The sequence below is a fragment of the Neltuma alba genome, unplaced genomic scaffold (genome assembly GCF_004799145.2).
Source record: "Neltuma alba isolate B1F8T4 unplaced genomic scaffold, ASM479914v2 tig00012348_pilon, whole genome shotgun sequence".
NCBI lineage: Eukaryota > Viridiplantae > Streptophyta > Magnoliopsida > Fabales > Fabaceae > Neltuma > Neltuma alba.
The window spans coordinates 379,637-399,160 of record NW_021636857.1 but is presented as its reverse complement, the minus strand read 5'-3'; the positions used below and the strand labels follow the sequence as shown (position 1 = coordinate 399,160).

At 34.6% G+C, this 19,524-nt stretch overlaps 3 protein-coding genes across 3 annotated transcripts; 1 reads left to right on the top strand and 2 right to left on the bottom strand.

Annotated features, from left to right (window-relative positions):
• Positions 1-7,363: 7,363 nt before the first annotated feature.
• Positions 7,364-7,831, top strand: LOC114726241 (uncharacterized). The gene has a single exon (XM_028912821.1). The coding sequence runs from the start codon at positions 7,364-7,366 to the stop codon at positions 7,829-7,831; it is 468 nt and encodes a 155-aa protein (XP_028768654.1).
• Positions 7,832-10,793: 2,962 nt separating this feature from the next.
• LOC114726240 (cytochrome P450 71D8-like) lies at positions 10,794-12,951 on the bottom strand. The gene is made up of 5 exons (XM_028912820.1): positions 12,657-12,951; positions 11,879-12,319; positions 11,600-11,754; positions 11,169-11,512; positions 10,794-10,933 (listed from the first exon to the last, which is right to left on the bottom strand). Exons 1-5 carry the CDS (start codon positions 12,834-12,836, stop codon positions 10,794-10,796), a joined length of 1,260 nt encoding a protein of 419 aa, XP_028768653.1. The 5' UTR covers positions 12,837-12,951.
• Positions 12,952-17,820: 4,869 nt separating this feature from the next.
• On the bottom strand, positions 17,821-18,451 carry LOC114726238 (cytochrome P450 71D8-like). Its single transcript, XM_028912819.1, has 2 exons — positions 18,044-18,451; positions 17,821-17,919 (listed from the first exon to the last, which is right to left on the bottom strand). Exons 1-2 carry the CDS (start codon positions 18,392-18,394, stop codon positions 17,821-17,823), a joined length of 450 nt encoding a protein of 149 aa, XP_028768652.1. The 5' UTR covers positions 18,395-18,451.
• Positions 18,452-19,524: the final 1,073 nt, after the last annotated feature.

Sequence of the window (19,524 nt, the reverse complement as noted above, 5' to 3'; positions counted from 1 at the left end):
TTACTAGAAAAAAAATATAAATATAAGAGATCAAGTGGATTGAGATCTTACATTTATAACCAAAATAAAATTCAAACAAGGTCTTATATTAAGAATCAGAGATAGTATAAAATATGTTAGATGTGACTTATAAACAGAACAAAAAAAGTGTATTTCTTATCTCCTAATCAATAATATTACATACTATTACATTCAGTCCTTAATATAAGAGCTAATTTGATTTTTTATTTGATTCTAAATATAAGACTCCAATCCGTCACTTTGTCTCTCATTTATTCATCTTTTTCAAATATAATTCTTGTAGTAGATGCACATGTTAAAAGTTTCGGTAGATGTTAAAGCTAATATATTTGATTAGTAAGAGTATTTGAGAAAAAATAATATCTATTTATTATAAATAACTAATTTAATAAAAAAATTTAATCTAATTAAATTAGCCATCTGGCTTTTATGCTAAGGATATACCCACTCATCCTATTTTGGCAAGAGCCGGTCAATTATGGGGAGGATGATACCTTTTTCGTAACATAAGTTTGGCAATTCTAAAAAGAAATAGAAGATGTGCGTCTGTTGGCCCAAATGTGTGTCTAAATTGTTCTTAAGAAAAAAGATGTGTATAAAGATATCCCTAATACTACTTCCGGTTCTTTATATAAGACATTATTTGATTTTTATTTTAATCCTAAATATAAGATCCCAATCCACTTTGTCTCTCATATTTATGCATTTTTTTTCCAATGTAATCTCTCTAACAATGATAATTCTATCCAATACACTTGATTAGCAAGGATATTTTAGGAAAAACAATACCTATTTATTACAAATAACTAACTTAACTTCTTTCCTTAATATTCTCAAATTAGTCAGCTAGTCTTATAATTAGGATTGGAAGTAGTAAATGATAAATAAAACCATCATACCAGTAAAATGGAATTCATTTGGAGTTGTGTGAATCGTTACATTTAATTTACAGAAGAATTGGTTGGCAGAAAAATTAAGAGAATAATTGAAATAGTACAACTAATAATTTTTACTTTCTTAATATCCGTAAATTTCAAAACCTGCTATTATAATTAAGGGCGCATGTAATTAGTTACATACTTACATCTATTTTATTAATTAAATCAACTATGAGGGGCCATCTGCCAGGTTTGTGAAGTGACCTTGGCATTTGAAAAAACGCACTCATTAATTTTCGGTCACATTATATATAGTATTATGCTCTCCCTAACTATATTCATTAGTTGAATCAATACTGCTTTTTTTTCTTTGCTAACATTTTTTTGGGGAAAATCCCAATAAAATCTGATCAAAATATCTAAATTTAAATTAAGGTCTATATTTTTAACAAATTCATAATTAGAACATAGTCCAAATTTTTTCTGAATGTTGTTAAATGGTTAGAATGCTTTTTTAAATTAAAAGAAAAATTAATTATTTAATTCTCTCAAATGATCTCTCACTTTTTATGATTATTTTTAAGACTAAAAAACACATAAAATAATATAATTTATCTTTGTTTTATTTATTTAAGTCAACGCTGAATTCTAACACAAAAACATAATTTGCAACAACTTAATATAAAATATTTTTTATAGTTAAGGTAGTTTAACATCTTAAAAATAAATATTTACTATCTAAAAATACAAAATATTTATTTAAAGGGTACTTACATTTTGTTCGATTAAAATATTTTGAATTTTGATTATACATACAAATTTTAAATATTATAAAATTATTTATGTATTTTTAGTTTAAAAAAAATTATAAGAGGAGACAAAGAACTGCTTGGGAGGGGTAAAATTTATCTTTTAATTAAAGAGGGGCATTCTTTTTTTTTTTTGATATGCTGGGAGGAATAAAGAGGGGCATTCTGTAACATCCTGAGTTTTATCGGGTTTTAATAGCCTCTTTTGGGTTGATTTTGAGGATAGATTAGTGATTTAATCTTGATCTTGGTGTTTGGGTTAGATTTGAGGTTTGTTGGAGGAATAGGTGAACGTACCCCTCTCAGGGTATGTTCTTCGCCGCGGCGCACCGGGAGTTTCAGAGGGGAATGTCTTCTCGGGAAGGTTTGGCTGCGGCGAAGTCTAGGGGACGCCGCGGCGAAGTTGTTCGAGTGAGCGAGGCTTCCCTTTCGGGAAGGTTTCGCCGCGGCGAAGGTAGGGGTATGCCGCGACGAATGTTTTCTGGGCGAGCGAGAGTTTCCTCTCCGGAAGCTTTCGCTGCGGCGAAGATTGGGGTTCGCCGCGGCGAAGTCAGGTTTTCAGGCGAGTAATCCCTCTCGGGATTGGTTCGCTGCGGCAAAGATGGAGTTCGCCGCGGCGAAAGGTCGCGAATCTATATATTCGCGGGAGCAGTTCAGCGTGCGAAAAATAAGAAAATCTGAGGTAGAGAGAGAGGCTCTGCTAGGGTTTCGGTATTTTGGCTTGGAGGGGGCATTTCTAAGGATCCATTACCTCAAGTAAGTGATTTTAACCTCTAATCTTCTTTCTTTATTGGAATTTCTTGGAATTTCTGAGGTTTTTTAGTGGAACCCTAGGATTTTCTAAGTTGTGATGGAATTGAGGTTTTTGACCGATTGTTTTGAGTTTAATTGATTGCATTGGGTTAGTTTAAGTATTTAATCGGTGTAGTTTCCTTGGATTTAAAGAATCTTGAATTTTTTTGGAGCTAGGGTTTATGGAATTGGATGATTTGGGATTGAGGATGACAATGTAGAGATTGATTGTGGGTTTTGTGAATTGGGTTATGTTAAGGAGGGTTAAATTGGATGTTTAATCGGTTTAGAATTGTTGTTGGAACCTTAATTGCTCAAATGGGATGTTTGGGTGTAGAATTCCATAGTGGGTCCTTGAGGTTGTGAATCTTAATTGATGTTTGGAAAGGAATTAAGGTGTTAATGGATTGGTATGACTTTGGAGTGTTGCCTTGATAGATATACCCTTTGAGTTTGGTAGAGTTTTGATGGGAGATAGGAATTTTGTGTCCCCAAGTGTTGTGTTGACCACATTATTAGTTTGAAAGCTAATATATGATGGTTGTGTGTTTGTGTGCTTGTGTAGACCGGTTGTGAGTCTTGGTGGTGCACGGGGCCACATCGTTGGTTTGTTGTTCCTTGCTCAGGCGAGAGGTAACCACTTTCCAATCCTTAGTACTTGCTTCTGTGGTATTGTGAGTAGATTTGTGTTTTGTGCTTTAAGTAGTAATTATGTTCGAACTGTATGTTGTATATAAAAAGGGAAAACCGTCTTGTGGGGTTTTTAATTGATGATGAATGAAATCTTGAAATTGTGAAGGATATGTCACTGAATGAGGTTAATTGTGAAATGATTATTACTCTTTGATTATGATTTGAGTATGATGCATTAATTGGGAATTGGTGAGAGTTTTGTCTGTTACTACCACGTGGTAAGGCCTCCATTAATGCATGATGGTTGGCTTAGTACGTCCCCCATAGTGAGGGATAGGCCTTTTGGCTCCCTATGTCCCCCAGAGTGAGGGATAGGCCTTTTATGGCTCCTTACGTCCCTCATAGTGAGGGATAGGCCGGCTTCGACTCCTGAAAATCCCCCAAAGTGAGGGATTTGGTTGATGGGATTGCATCATTGCACTTACATGAATTGTTGTGGCTATCGTTTTATATTGTTTGTGAACTGTCCCACTTGACACCTCATGAGCACCTATTTAGTAGTACCTAGTATTGGAAGGGTTGGTTACTGGGATTTAGTCTCACCCCGTGGTTTACAATGTTTTCAGGTGAAGGTTCCGGGCGTGGGCCATCGGGAAGAGACGCAGAGGCTTGAGCTCAGTTAGCTTTAGGCCTCTAGCATTTGTATATGTATGACTAGTATATATTGTCACGTTTAGGACTGCTTTTGATATATTTGATTACCCGGCCTTGTTGTAAACTGGAGAGAATGTATCTCCTTATTTTGGTTGGCCGGAGGTCATTGCTAGTGTTTGATGAACTCTGGATTATATGGTTGAAAACTATTTAGATGGGCTGATCTTGATGTATGTGTTACCCGGGCCGGAGGCTCGGAGGCCCAGTGGATATGAATGGATTATTTTAGTTGCATGCAACGTCTTACGAGTTGACCCGAGCTTGAAAGTCAATTTCTAAAAATATGAAATTTTCCTTCTACTATGGTAGCTCGTTTTAACAGCTCTCCTTTTCTACCATAGTAGAGGTTTTATGATGGGTTAAAATGTCTTGAGGTAGAGGGTTTTTACACATTCTAGTTATTTAATAATATTCAAAAATTCTCGATGAAGCCTCATGACTTGATTAGAAATTTGTTAAAAATGTAGGCTTGAATTTGAATTTAGGCATAATTTTAATTGGATTTAATCAGGATTCCCCTTTTTCACTTTTCATCTTAATTGATAATATATCATATGCCTAAGTATGTCTTTGCCTTTATTATGTTCGTTATTGACAATAACATCCCTAATTCTAGAGCTAGTAATACGGGATTGACTATATGGGCCCAGCTTGCTAAAAATGGCATGTTTTGCCAACTTACCAAGGCACGCCCAGCTACTTAAGCCCGCACAGCATTCAACCTGCTCCACCACATGCTAGCCTGATTTTTTTTCCTTTGTTTTTTTTAAATATATCACTTTTTCTTCATATAACTTACCCAACCTTTAAAATTCCAAACCTCACTCAAATTAAATCCTAACCCAAACCAAAAAAGCTAACTCATAAACAGAAGCATAAATATTAATCACTTTTTATTGTGAAATTTCAACCCAAATTATTTCTAAAAAAACCATATTCTTGCTTGAACTTTGAAAAAAAAAAACATTTTTTTTAAAAAGTTAGGCGGGTGGCGATGCGCTAACCTGTGAGCCCGCATTGTTATGGGTTGGCTCGTATCCTCACCGCAAGCTTATTTTATCATCTCTACCTAATTCTCTATATTCCTAATGCGTGGAATAGGTGCAAATTCTAAATTCAACACAGCGTGACCAACAAAAACTAAAGTAGAGGGAAAAGGTTTTTTTTTAGTTCCTATTTTATACCTCCCTTCAAAATAGAAGGTAAATTTTATTCATTTATATTTATTAAGAAATTAGTTAAAATCAGTTAAAACAATAAATATGTAAGGCATATATATTTTTTCAAATATGCCATTATTAATGAAGAGAATATGTAAAAAAATATAATAAATGAATCAAAAAATATGTTGAGGGTAAAATTAAAAAAAAAAACTCATTAAATGCTTGAACAAAAGTGAATGTTATCTTATAAGAAAAAGCTCTTCCAACAGAGTTCTACTCCTCCTGAGATAAAAAGGCTTCCAGATGGCACAGTCAAAACTGTTTTCACAAGGCCAGGCCAACAAAGTTCTTCTGTACCTTCTGGTCGTATTTTAACTATCACCCCGGCCTATATTCTATCCAAGCGAGATCTTCTAATTGCTCGGGTAGATCAAAATGCCAAGCCATGTTATGTGTTTCACATAAATGGTCATTTCATTTGGGATCATGCACCAGAAGAATGTGATCCTGACTGTGAATGCGATACACCTTATTGGTAGGAAGCATCAGACGATGAAGATGAAGATGGATGGTCTTATCCCATCAGATATGTTGCAAAGAAGAAAAGGGAGAAGAATACATCTCCTTGTTCCCATAGGCATTACCATCATCACCATGATGATGATGATCATGGTCCGAAGCAGAAAGCTAGAAACTGGAAGGCTCTTGTCCCTTCTAGCAGACTTTCTTTATATGATTTGCTGAAAGAAACAGGTCATGAAGATCTCTTTCCTAAACAGAGGCCAAATCCAGTGATTCCTGTCATCCAACAATAGCAATGATGGATCCTTATGAGCAGGATTTTCCTCCCTTTGAAAGAAGAACCGACAGAGAAACAAAGGTTACAGCAAGACTTTTCACTGTTCCAACAGAAATCACTCCTACTAGTAAAGTTAGACCAGTCTCAGCAGTAGAAGAAGTTCTTAACTGGTAGACCCAGAATGTGATCGGCCAGAACAGAATTCTGACAAAGATTGATTTGAAGCTTGACCTGCTGACTCTTAGAACTGATACTCTGACAAGTAGACTCGACCAAGTCTCTAATCAAGTCAAACAGCTTCATATGACTCTGTCTTCTCAGGCTTATCAACTGGATGCAGATTTGAAGCGATTTATCGAAAAGGGATATATTGGACAGAGAATTTACCAGGAAAGAGCAAAAATTGTCACAAATCCGAAAGGATTTACAAAGAATCAAGTCAGACATCGCAAAGGATCATTCACAAACCATCTATGACCCCTATCCATCTTATCCCTCTAGTTTCTAACTTCCTACATATCCAACATCACCTCCTTCCTATCCTAGAGAATCTAACTATAGTAAGGTTTTCAGAATGTCTTATCCTATTCTAAGACGGTTGAGAAAACCTCAACCTACTATTCCACTGGTACAACCAAATCCTCTTCCTAAACCTCTAATAAGACCACCTCATTTCCCTTCATCTGAAAGACTTTTCCACCCATCATCCTCGTACACTAAACCTACTGTACCAACACCATCCTCTCAAGGAGTTATAATAAGAACTCCACCATCATCTCCACGAAAACAAACTTCTCTTCCAGATAGAGAAAAAGGAAAAGAAGTTGTTGATCCAAGCAAAACCATAGCCACTTTCCAATCCTTAAATAAAGATCAATCATCAACAGATGGAAGCTCTGAAACTGAGTCTATCCTTCTATTGAATATAGTTCTAACTCTGATTCTGAGACATATCATGCTGATATCTCTAAGGTAGCAATGGTTCAACCAGATCCTACAGTTGAAGATCCTTTTGATAAAGAACCATTTGTCCCTCATACATCTGAGCCTAGAAGAACAAATTATAAACCTACTACAAGTCCATGGTTCACTTTTGATGACCTTCCTCCAGAAAAATAGAGAGATAGACTTCATGAATTTGGCGCATGGATTGACTTGCAGCTTGTCAGGCATGATACAAATCTTGAGGAAGTTCTTACAGAATTTCTCTCAAGACTGACTAAAACATTAAGAGAATGGTTTCAAAGCCTCAGTGATTGCCATAAGATAGCAGCAGCTAGAGTTGATAATGCAGGAACTCTTCTAGGACTCATTCACAAGGAATTCATTGGTGATTTTCAGATCATTGACAAAAGATATCGCCAAGAATACTTTGAGATGAAATGCTGTTCTTTAGATAAAAGAGACCTGCAAAAGCATTTTCAAAAAATGTCTGAAAAATACTACATACTCGAAGGAGCTAATGATGTCAATCTCAAGCATACTTTTATTGCCTCTCTTCCAGATGAACTGTAACCAAAACTTCATAGAGCTATCAATGCACTCCATAGAAATATGTCTGACATTTCTATAGGAGAAATATATCAGTTGGTATTAGTAACTGTGGACAAGCTCTGTGAACAACAAAAGTTCTTCAAAGGAATGCTGAAAAGACAGTTAAACCTGAAGCATGCTTGCAAAAAACCCCATCTGAAGATAAAGTGTAGAGATGATAAGGATTGCTCTTGTTCTACCAAGAGAAAATCTCATTATCGCCGATTTAGATATCCAAAGGGTTCTTATTCCAGGAGAAGATCTAGAAAGCCTTTTCTGAGATACTTCAAAAGGCACAGGCCTTATTCAAAGAAATCTGATAGGTGCTATTTATGCAAGAAGAAAGGACATTTTGCAAAAAAATGTCCTAACAAGACGAAAAAGGATGTGAAGATGTTGGAACACTTGCATACTGTTCTAATGATTAATGAAGATGAAGATATTGAATCTGTCATCGAAGAACTAGATGCTCAGGATGAAGAAACATAATATGTTCTTCTTTTCTCTGAAGATGAAGAAACTGATTCTGAATCTTTATCCCAAGAAGATGATGATCCTCAAGGGTATTTATATTCCCTTGAACAACCCGTATATCCATCTCTCCTTGGTCCCCTGGCTTCTCAGCCAGACCACAACAAAGTTACTTCCAAGCTAAATGTCAAAATCCATATCCTTCCAGGAAGGTATGAAAAACCAATTCCTGTTATTGCGTTCATAGATACTGGAGCTTGCAAAACTATCATGAATCCTGATATCCTTCTTTCTGAAGCATGGATCCCTTGTGATCAATCCTTTCTTACTGCTGATTCAAAAGCATTCAAGATTGAATGGATTACTAGAAGGAAGATTGGTATTCAATTATTTCCAGGATGTGTTCTATGGATGAAAGTTCTTGGTAGTGATCTCCCTAGGAAAGATATTCTTATTGGATTTGATGCTTATTATAATACTAGGAATCTTCAAGTACTACCTAAAGGAATTACATATAAAAATTTCTTTAGTGCATATACTGAAATTCCTAATCTTTTTGAAATCCAACAAGCACTACCAGGATATGAAGGTATCCGAGATCATCTCCTCAAGTTTTATGCTGATAGTCATCAACAATTCTCTCATCCATTTCCGTTATGGAAAAATCAAGAGTTTTTCATAAAACTCCTTTTCAAGAAAAATAAAGATATCAATCCCATAAAAGCCTCTCATCCAGGAATGAATCCAGAAGATCTCAAACTCGCCAAAGAGGAATGTACTGCACTTCTCAAAAAAGGCCTTATTGAACCTACAAAATCTGATTGGACTTGCCAGGCGTTCTATGTTGAAAAAAAATCAGAAATCAAAAGAGGGAAGAAAAGGTTAGTCATTGACTATAAGCCTCTTAATATTTTCCTTCAAGATGACAAATTCTCTTTACCAAAGCCCAGTTCACTTACAGTCCATCTTAGAGATGCACAAATCTTTTCCAAGTTTGATCTTAAAGCAGGATCTTGGCAATTGGGTATCCACCCAAAAGATCGACCCAAAACTGCCTTTTGTATTCCAAATGCCCAGTACCAATGGACTGTTATGTCATTTGGGCTCAAAGTTGCCCCATTACTGTTCCAAAAGGCCATGACCAGAATCTATGAACCTATGCTTGATAATCTCCTCATTTATATTGATGATTTTTTACTCTTCTCAAAAGATGAGGATTCCCATAAGCTCTTATTGACCTAGTTCGGAAAAATAATTGAAAAATATGGGATTATGTTGTCGGCAAAGAAAGGAGAAATAGGTGTCAGACATATAGAATTTCTTGGAATGAATTTTGAAAACAGTCAGTATCATCCTGGACCACATATTGCAGAAGAATTGCTCAAATTCCCAGATGATAATCTCACAGCAAAACAAATTCAAGAATTTCTGGGGATTATTAATTATCTCAAAGATTTTATCCCTCATGTGTCTAATCACATCAACCAGCTGTCCAAACTTCTTAAAAAGAATCCTCCAGCATGGGGAACAGAGCAGACCTCATGCTGTCAAGACTCTTGAAAAAATTGCACAACAACCACCTCCTCTAAAGATCCCTGACAAAGGACTGCGAATCCTCCAGACTGATGCCAGTGATGACTTTTGGGGAGCTGTCTTAATTGAAGAAATAAATGGAAAGAGATTCTACTGTGGATATGTAAGCGGACAATTTAAGGAGTCAGAAAAGCATTATCATGCTACCTACAAGGAAATCCTTACAGTTAAAAGAGGAATCGAGAAGTTCAGTTTTCATCTTAGTGCCTATCAATTTAGAGTAGAAATAGATAATACGTCTTTTCCCAGAATGCTTAATCCCAAGGGAAAGATTTTACCCGACAGCCAGTTACTTCAATGGCAAGACTGGTTCTCTCACTATAAATTCTCTGTCTATCACTTTAAAGGTCACCAAAACATCATAGTAGATTTCCTCACAAGGCCTCAGAAAGTTTCTCAGCCTCCAAAACTCCTCTCACTCTCCAAGCACTAACCTCTTTTCATCCTAACCATCTCTAAACTAGAAGTACCTCACAGAATGAGAGCCACTATTTTTCTTCCTGGATCCCATCCTGAATCTCCAACAGATGTCCAAAACCTTGCCCGAAGCACTATGTTCTATTGGCTCCACCATCTTTTTGTAGATACTGGAATTCACCCATATCCTCAGCACTTTGATGTTGATGCTCCATACCTCACTATTCCCATCATCAAAAAACCTATACCAGAGGAACTCTTATGGCACATTTGGTCCGTCTCGGTCAATTATACTTGTGCCATAGCCTTCTCAGTCGTAGTCGTACATGATCACCTGAATGACTTCAGAAACGAAAATTCTCCTCTTACCACAATCTTTAAAATGATTGCTCCTCTTCCCTACTAGAGAGGAAAACTTTGAAAAATTGTCAAGGAACATAATATCTAGGACTTACCATCTCCCAAACAAAAGAGATTTTTCTATTTGTATACCCTTTTCAGGAACTATGGTATAAGTGCTGACCAAAGGCTCTACATAGACAACCATTTGATTCTCCAAGTCACCACCCCCTCATGGCTAAGAAATGAAGCATTATTAATGGAGAAAATTAAGAAAACATTAACTGCACTTAATCAGCCTGACACAGGAAAAGAGACTTCATGTCTTTCTCTTGGACCTTTCCCTCCAAGTTCACCATCAGCCAGCAGTACAATACTTGAAGAATGACACAACTGCCAATTACTTTAATAAAGGCAATTACCTTACTGATTATAAGAAGACGAAATAGACTACAGGATGAATTACTTTAATAAAGTAAAAGTAGAGGGCGACATAAAGTAGGAATATGGCGGGTCTCTCTTATCTTCAGAGTATCACAAAAGGAGATTTTCTGATGATGGTATTTCCTAGTCTTTATAGATAGGTTCATGATGCCTTTTGGGTCAGGGTCATCTAAGTCATACTGTCTCCTTATACAGTAGGATTCTTCAAGTTCTGGGTCAAGGTCATCTTAGTTAGGATCCTGGGATTCTCCAATAATGCACGTAGAGAACAAAAATTCAAACAAGGGTATGTAATCTCAATATGCATCCACCAATTCAGAACACGAACTGCACATTCAAAACAAACAACGCACAAATACAACAATCATATACATCACACAGCTATTTGCAGAAATTACACCCGTCTTAATAAAACCTTAAATTATAGTCAAATAACGGTACTTTGAAAATACATCTTGAAACTTATACAGGTAAATAAACGGAAAGGTTAGGTGGTACTTCAATAGGAACTGTCAAGAAGAGAAGCAATTATTGTATGGTGTGGGAACCAAGCACAGATTACTCTTCCTTCTAGCTGTAACGCCAAGGGTTTCCGTCATGTCTAAATCTTTTGGTTTCATTCCATTCGGGAGTTCCCAGTCAAAGTGGTAAAGTAAGCTAACCAGAGCAAGCTCAATACTTGCCAAACCAAATGGAATTCCCGGACATATTCTCCTTCCTGCTCCAAAAGGGATGAACTCAAAGTTTGTTCCTTTGAAGTCAATATCAGACTTGCCTGATTGGAACCTCTCTGGTATGAAAATCTCAGCATCATACCAGTAATTCGGATCTCTTCCGAGTGCCCATGCATCTATTATAACTTGAGTTTTGATGGGTATTTCATATCCCTTAATCTCACAAGTTTCCCTGCATTCTCTTGGGAGCAACAATGGAACTGGCGGGTGTAACCTCAATGCTTCTTTTATTACTGATTTTAAGTAATTAAGTTATGACATTTCGCTATTATCATCAATTGTTACTTTCTTTTCTTTAAAAGCCTTTCTAACCTCATCTTGTGCCTTTTCCATCACTCTTGGATTTCTCATCATGTCTGACACAGCCCAATCTAATACTGATGCTGCAGTATCGGTTCCCCCACCAAACATATCCTACAATTATGATAAGCACAAATTGATGATCATTAACGTCATCAAACCCACATGTTATACGACAATAACCCAGGCCATAACCTATGATATATAAACCAACAGATAGGTAATAAGTAGAGCTAACCCATATAACAGCTTTAACGTTGTTGCTTGTGATTGGGACATCGAAGTTTTGATCACCTTGCTGGATCCGCAAAAGAACTTGAGCAAGATTTTCTTCTACCAAATCACTATCGTCGCTTCCTTCTGCTTTCTTAAGCTTCCTTAGATTCTCCTGGAGAATATCCTCCAAAACCTTGTCTACTTTCTTATGAATCTTCCACAACCTTGCTTCCATTCCAGTCATGAGACGGATAAGTTTATTTGAAGAAAACAAATCAGCAAAGCAAAACCCACCCAGCTCTTTCAATACTTCATGGAGCAACTTCACGAGCTCTGCACCATCTTTACGCTTGTCGCCAATCGCGACCCTCATAACTATAGAACTAGTCAAAGAGTAAATCTTGCTCGTGAGATCTAATACCGAACCTACTGATGATTGAACTGACTCTATGAGCTTAGACACCTGATAAAGTAAGAAGGGCAACGACGAAGAAACATTGAAATATGATCAAAATTTAGGCAACCCTCTAGTCATATAAGAATTCTTAAGTAGAAATTGTAATCTGGTTAAGGATCCATTTTGAAATGTTTTAGCTTTTCAAAAGTTATTGGTGAAAACAAAAATGTGCATATATACTACTTTGGCTTAGATCATGACCATTTCAGCTAGAGTGCTTTGGGTTGTGGGAATAATAATAGATCGCTCTAGAATATAATGACAAACATGTGAGTTTTTTAGCAATACTTAATGTATTTTATGCGTAGCCAGGTATCAAAAATACTTCATATCAGATCTGTACCTCATCTTGTCGTATAGGGGAGAATGATTGAACCTTCTTGGCGCTTAAGAGCTTTAGAGTACATATTTTCCTCATCTGTCTCCAATAATCGCCGTACGGAGCAAAAGCAATATCAGCTGATCCATAAGAAAAAAATCTTCGCAGTAAAAGTGCATGGCCTCTGCACAAAGGCAAGATCATGGGTCTTCATAATCTGTTTGGCCATGTCAGGGGATGATACTATCACTGTAGAAACCTCACCAAGTTGAAGGTGCATGAGAGGTCCATGTTTGAGGGATAGTTCATGAAGGGCATGGTGTGGAAGTGAATTGAAGAGCTTGCTGCCGCTAACTGATGAAGGTTTCCCAATACAGGAAGCTTCCATGGCCCTGGGATTTGGATCTTAGCTTTGCTTTTTGGCTTTGCGAGCTGAACCAACAACAAGAAGAGGAAGGGAACAAGAAGCAAGAAAGAAAATTGGCATTCCATAAGAGTTTATTAGCTTCAAGTGTGAACTTGAAATTGATGCATGCTCAAACCTCAAAATCCGTGTATGTGCAGCGGCTCCAAAATCATTTTAATAACATGAATGGAATGATGACAATGGTTGGATAGAAATATCCAAAACGAGATAATTATTTCCACCTCTAGACTTTATAATATAAGAGCTAGTTGAGAATTAGATTTGATTTTAAATATAAGATCTCAATTCAGTACGTGGCAGCACCAAATTCTCTTGTATAACTTGAATGGAAGCAGGAACTACTCAAGACAATGATTTAAGCGTCAGTAATTTTGGTTAGTTCGAGATTAGACTGGTCATAATTAAAATAGTATTTAAATAAATAAAATTATCAAAAAACAAATTTGTTGCATATTTTTTTATAACTTTCAAGACTCAAAAAACGGTGTTGTTGTAGAGTTAATGAGGGAAGACTAAAAAACATGTAGAATTCAACCAACCTCTTGATCCGATTGACCAAGGGATTAGTTCACGGATTCTCACTGCTCTCATTTGTTGACCTGGTTGACCATGACTAATTAATAAAACATACTCCTCCGGTCCTTAATATAAGACCCAATTCTTGAGTTGGTTTTGGTCCTAAATATAAGACTCATTTCTCATATTTATCAATTTTTTCTAAATTACCCATATAGATAGTTAGATACTCTATCAACCATAATCAAGTAGAAAAGAGAGAGGGGGTATTAAGAAAGATCATTATAGTGTTTTAGGAAAAATGTGTCACTTTTTTATAATTAACTAACGTGCCTAACTTCCTTAATTTAATCAAATTAGTTAAATGAGTCTTATATTAAGGACTAGAGGAGTATATAAAAGATGTGAGGATCCCAATGGTGCGTGGATAAAAATATCCGACGGTAACGGGATACCTATTAACGAGATATTTTCATCTTCTAAGGGCTTGTTTGGATTGCCGTTTGGAATGCCAAAAGCACACGGGAAAGCGTAAAACTGAGGTTTGTGGCTTATTACAGCTCAGAAGATTGTTTGGATTGAGCTTCGTTTCTAAAACATGCATAATATCTATAGTCTTTAATATAATATAAGAGTTAAATAACTAATTTGTGGATGTTAAAAAATTAGTTAAATTAATTAATTATAATAAATATGTATTGATTTTTTAAAAATATTTTTTTAATCGTATGCATTACAGCCATCCCTCCATGAAAATATTCTTATTATGTGCAATGAATAGGAATATATTAAAAAGTTATAAATTTAGAAAACAAAGTGGATTGAGATGAGCAAATTAAATTTATCTAACTCATATTTAAAACTAAATGTAATATTTTTCTTTTAAAGATAAGCATACCACAAATTATTTATATTCATTAGGTCCATTTTTTTAACTTTAGTTACAGTATATAACATATATACATATATACATATATATTACTTATATATTTAAGGAAAAAAAATTAATAGAGGCAAAAACATAGTAAGAAAGCCCCACAGTTCTATGTTACCATCAAATTTTATTTAAACATATATCATATACAAATAAATATCTTAATATATAATTATATATTGTTTATTTTTTGACGGAAAAACAAGTATCACTCGGTTTGTTATTATAAGTCACTTGTATCCAAAATCAAAAATCAAAAAATACATTAAATTAACCAGTTTTTTTTTTTCACATTTACCCTTATTAAAAGTTGAGAGAGAGAGGAAAGAAGGGGATGGACTGCATAGGAAATGAAAAGTTGAAAGAGAGAGATGGAGATAGAGAGGGAGAGGGACGTGTTTCAAGTAGCCATTACTTCAAACTTAAATTGATTAATTTTTATTAAATTAATAGGAGTAAAATTGGAAAAGATCATTAATTATACTACAACGTAACTGACTTATATTTTAAAACAAACTTTTGAGGTACAAGTGACCTATAATAAAGAACAAAGTGGTATTTAATAAAAGAGAAAGAAGGGCATTGTTGGAAATGAAAATGAGAGGATGAGAGAGAAATTGTCAAGGATAAACTTTTGTGGGACCCACGATCCTTTATTGCTCATTTGCTCTGACCAATGATGTCATGTAAGACTAAACCTATCTGAGTTTTTTTATTCTGAGAGTGTTTGGATGGAATCAAAACATGATTTTAAAAATGTTCTTACGATATAAGAAATAAATATGTGAAGGATTTTATCTCATTTTGTAAAAAAATATTTTTAAGAAGTATTTTTTGGGTGTTTCCAAACACCATATTGAATTGGCAAATTACAAATGACATGGTACTTCTCTCCCCCTAATGTATGCAAAAAAATTTCTCTTTAGGTTACTTTTGATTTACGTGATACAAGGCATTGTATTTCACTGTATAGATAAAAAAATTAATTAAAAATAATAAATAAATAGAAATCAAATTTTTTAAAAATATTCTTATTTATAAGAGAGAAAAGTAATAAAGAAAAGAATAATAAAATTATTATAATAAAGAGAATTATGAAAGAGAGAGAATGTGTGATGGAAAGATATAAAGATTTGAGAAATAAGATAATAAATATATTAAGTATTAAAATAAGTAATTAATAAGGATAAAATAGAAAATTTGCTACAAAAATTTAAAATAATTTATAAATATTACTTATATTTAAGAGTAAAAAGAGATAATAGTTGTTGCTTAAAAAAAAAGACAAGATTGTTTATAAAAAAAAAACAGCGGAGGGAGTAATTTTTACTTTCTTAATATCTGTAAATTTCAAAACCTGCATCTGTTTTATTAATTAAATCAACTATGATGGGCCATGATTTATCACTGCAAGGTTCGTGAAATGACCATGGCATTTGAAAAAACTCACTCTCATTAATTTTCAGTCGGAATATATGTGTGTGTACATTATCCTCCCCCAACTATCCTCATTAATTGGATCCATAATGCTTTTTTTCCAAGCATTTTTTCTCTCCATCTTTATTATGTTTGTTATTGACAATAACATCCCTAATTCCCGGCACCCCTAATGGTAGAACGGGTGAAAATTCTAAATTCAGCACAACACGGTCAACAAAAATTAAATCAAGTCATATCATAGTTCTCTAGAGCTATTTATAAAACTCGAAAGAAAGTTTTTTTTTCCCCTTATTTATAAGTTATATTATTATATTTTTAGTATGAATGTATCATTTTATATAAGGGTGTTCATTTATGTCTTATCTCGCGTCTTGTCCAGGTCCAAGTTATTTTGGGACGTGACAAAAATGTTGATATATTATTTTTAATTTTTTTTATTTACTTTATTATTATTATATAATAATATTATAAATTTTATAATTATTTTGTCTACAATTTATAATTTTTTGTATAGGTTATACTATAATATTTTTGGTGATATCTTGAGTTTGTATAATTTTTTATATTTAAAAAAAAATATTTTTTTGTTAATTTTTTATTATTGTCAATTTTACCCAATTTTATCTATTTTTTTATATAATTTTTACTATAAGTCTTCACGCTCTACATGAATTTAGTTTGAAATAAAAAATTCAGAAAAAAATTAATAAAAATAAATGGGACTTCCCCGTCTCATTTCAATTATGTCCCGTAACAAAAAAAGCCATCTCGTACTGTTTTATCTCATAAACACCTTTAATTTTATTTTTTATTTATTATTGTATAGATTGTATATTTTAGAAGAAAAGGTACGTATTAGATAGTGATAAAGTTGAAAAGTTATTTAATTTTAAAACAGAGTTAATTAAATTTAAGATTTTTTTAGATTCCTGTCAAACATATTGAAAAACATTTTTAAATAAAAGCAGAAAAAGTATATAAATTTCAATTTTCATATCAAAACAGTTTGAATATGTTGTTTAATCCTAGAGTGAAAAGTCAAACTCCATTTTGAATAGAACGCTGTGTTGTCTATAGCCAACGCACGTAAAGAACAAAAATTCAAACAGGGGTTATGTAATCTCAAAATGGATCCACCAATCCAGAACAAGAACTGCACATTCAAAACAAACAACACATAAATACAAGACTCATATACATCACACAGCAATTTGCAGAAATTACACCTGTCTTAATGAAACCTTAAATTATAGTCAAATAACAAAACTTCGAAAATACATCTCGAAACTTATACAAGTAAATAAACAGAAAGGTAAGGTGGGTACTTCTATAGGAACTGTCAAGAAGAGAAGATTATTGTATGGTGTGGGAACAAGCACAGATTGCTCTTCCTTCTAGCTGTAACGCCAAGGGTTTCCGTCATGTCTAAATCTTTTGGTTTCATTCCATTCGGGAGTTCCCAGTCAAAGTGGTAAAGTAAGCTAAACAGAGCAAGCTCAATACTTGCCAAACCAAATGGAATTCCCGGACATATTCTCCTTCCTGCTCCAAAAGGGATGAACTCAAAGTTTGTTCCTTTGAAGTCAATATCAGACTTGCCTGATTGGAACCTCTCTGGTATGAAACTCTCAGCATCATACCAGTAATTCGGATCTCTTCCAAGTGCCCATGCATCTATTATAACTTGAGTTTTGATGGGTTATTCATATCCCTTAATCTCACAAGTTTCCCTGCATTCTCTTGGGAGCAATAATGGAACTGGCGGGTGTAACCTCAATGTTTCTTTATTACTGATTTTAAGTAATTAAGTTGTGACATTTCGCTATTATCATCAATTGTTACTTTCTTTTCTTAAAAGCATTTCTAACTCCTCATTGTGCCTTTTCCATCACTCTTGGATTTCTCATCATTTCTGACATAGCCCATTCTAATACTGATGCTGCAGTATCGGTTCCACCACCAAACATATCCTACAATTATGATAAGCACAAGTTGATGATCATTAACGTCATCAAACCCACATGTTATACGATAATAACCTGGGACATAGCCTATGATATATAAACCAACAGATAGGTAATAGATAGAGCTAACCCATATGACAGCTTTAACGTTATTGCTTGTGATTGGGACATCGAAGTTTTGATCACCTTGCTGGATCCGCAAAAGAACTTGAGCAAGATTTTCTTCTACCAAATCACTATCGTCGCTTCCCTCTGCTTTCTTAAGCTTCCTTAGATTCTCCTGGAGAACATCCTCCAAAACCTTGTCTACTTTCTTATGAATCTTCCACAACCTTGCTTCCATTCCAGTCATGAGCCGGATAAGTTTATTTGAAGTAAACAAATCAGCAAAGCAAAACCCACCCAGCTGTTTCAATACCTCATGGAGCAACTTCACGAGCTCTGCACCATCTTTACGCTTGTCGCCAATCGCGACCCTCATAACTATAGAACTAGTCAAGGAGTAAATCTTGCTCGTGAGATCTAATACCGAACCTACTGATGATTGTGAACTGACTCTATGAGCTTAGATACCTGAAAAAGTAACAAGGAAGACGACGATTGAAATATGATCAAAATTAAAGCAACCCTCTAGTCGCATAAGAATTTTTAAGTAGAAATTGTAATCTGGTTAAGGATCCATTTTGACATGTTTTAGCTTTTCAAAAGCTATTGTTGATAATAAAAAAAAAATGTGTATACTACTTTGGCTTGGATCATGACCATTTCACCTAGAGGACTTTAGACAGTAGGAATAATAATTGATCGGTCTAGAATATAATGACAAACATGTGAGTTTGTCAGCAATAATTAATGTTTTTTAACGAATTTTTAAGTAGAAATTGTAATCTGGTTAAGGATCCATTTTGACATGTTTTAGCTTTTCAAAAGCTATTGTTGATAATAAAAAAAAAAATGTGTATACTACTTTGGCTTGGATCATGACCATTTCACCTAGAGGACTTTAGACAGTAGGAATAATAATTGATCGGTCTAGAATATAATGACAAACATGTGAGTTTGTCAGCAATAATTAATGTTTTTTAACGCGAAGCCAAGTATAAAAAATACTTCATATCAGATCAGAACCTCATCTTGTCGTATATGGGAGAATGATTGAACCTTCTTGGCACTTAAGAGCTTAGAGTAGATATGAGGGATAGTTCATGAAGAGCATGTGTGGAAGTGAAGAGCTTGCTGCTGCTAACTGATGAAGGTTTCCCAATACAGGAAGCTTCCATGGCCCTGGGATTTGTATATTAGCTTTGTTTTTTGGCTTTGCGAGCTGAACCAAAAACAAGAAGAGGAAGGGAATAAGAAGCAAGAAAGAAAATTGGCATTCCATAAGAATTGATTAGCTTCAAGTGTGAGATTGAAATTGATACGTGTTCAAACCATATATCCGTGTGCGTCGCGGCTCCAAAATCATTTTAATAACGTAAATGAAAGGATGGTAGTAGTTGGACAAATATCCAACAAACAAGATAATATTACTACCTCCAGTAATTAACATAAAACTAATTGAGAGATTGAATTTGGTCTTAAACATAAGACCTTAATCCACTCTATTTT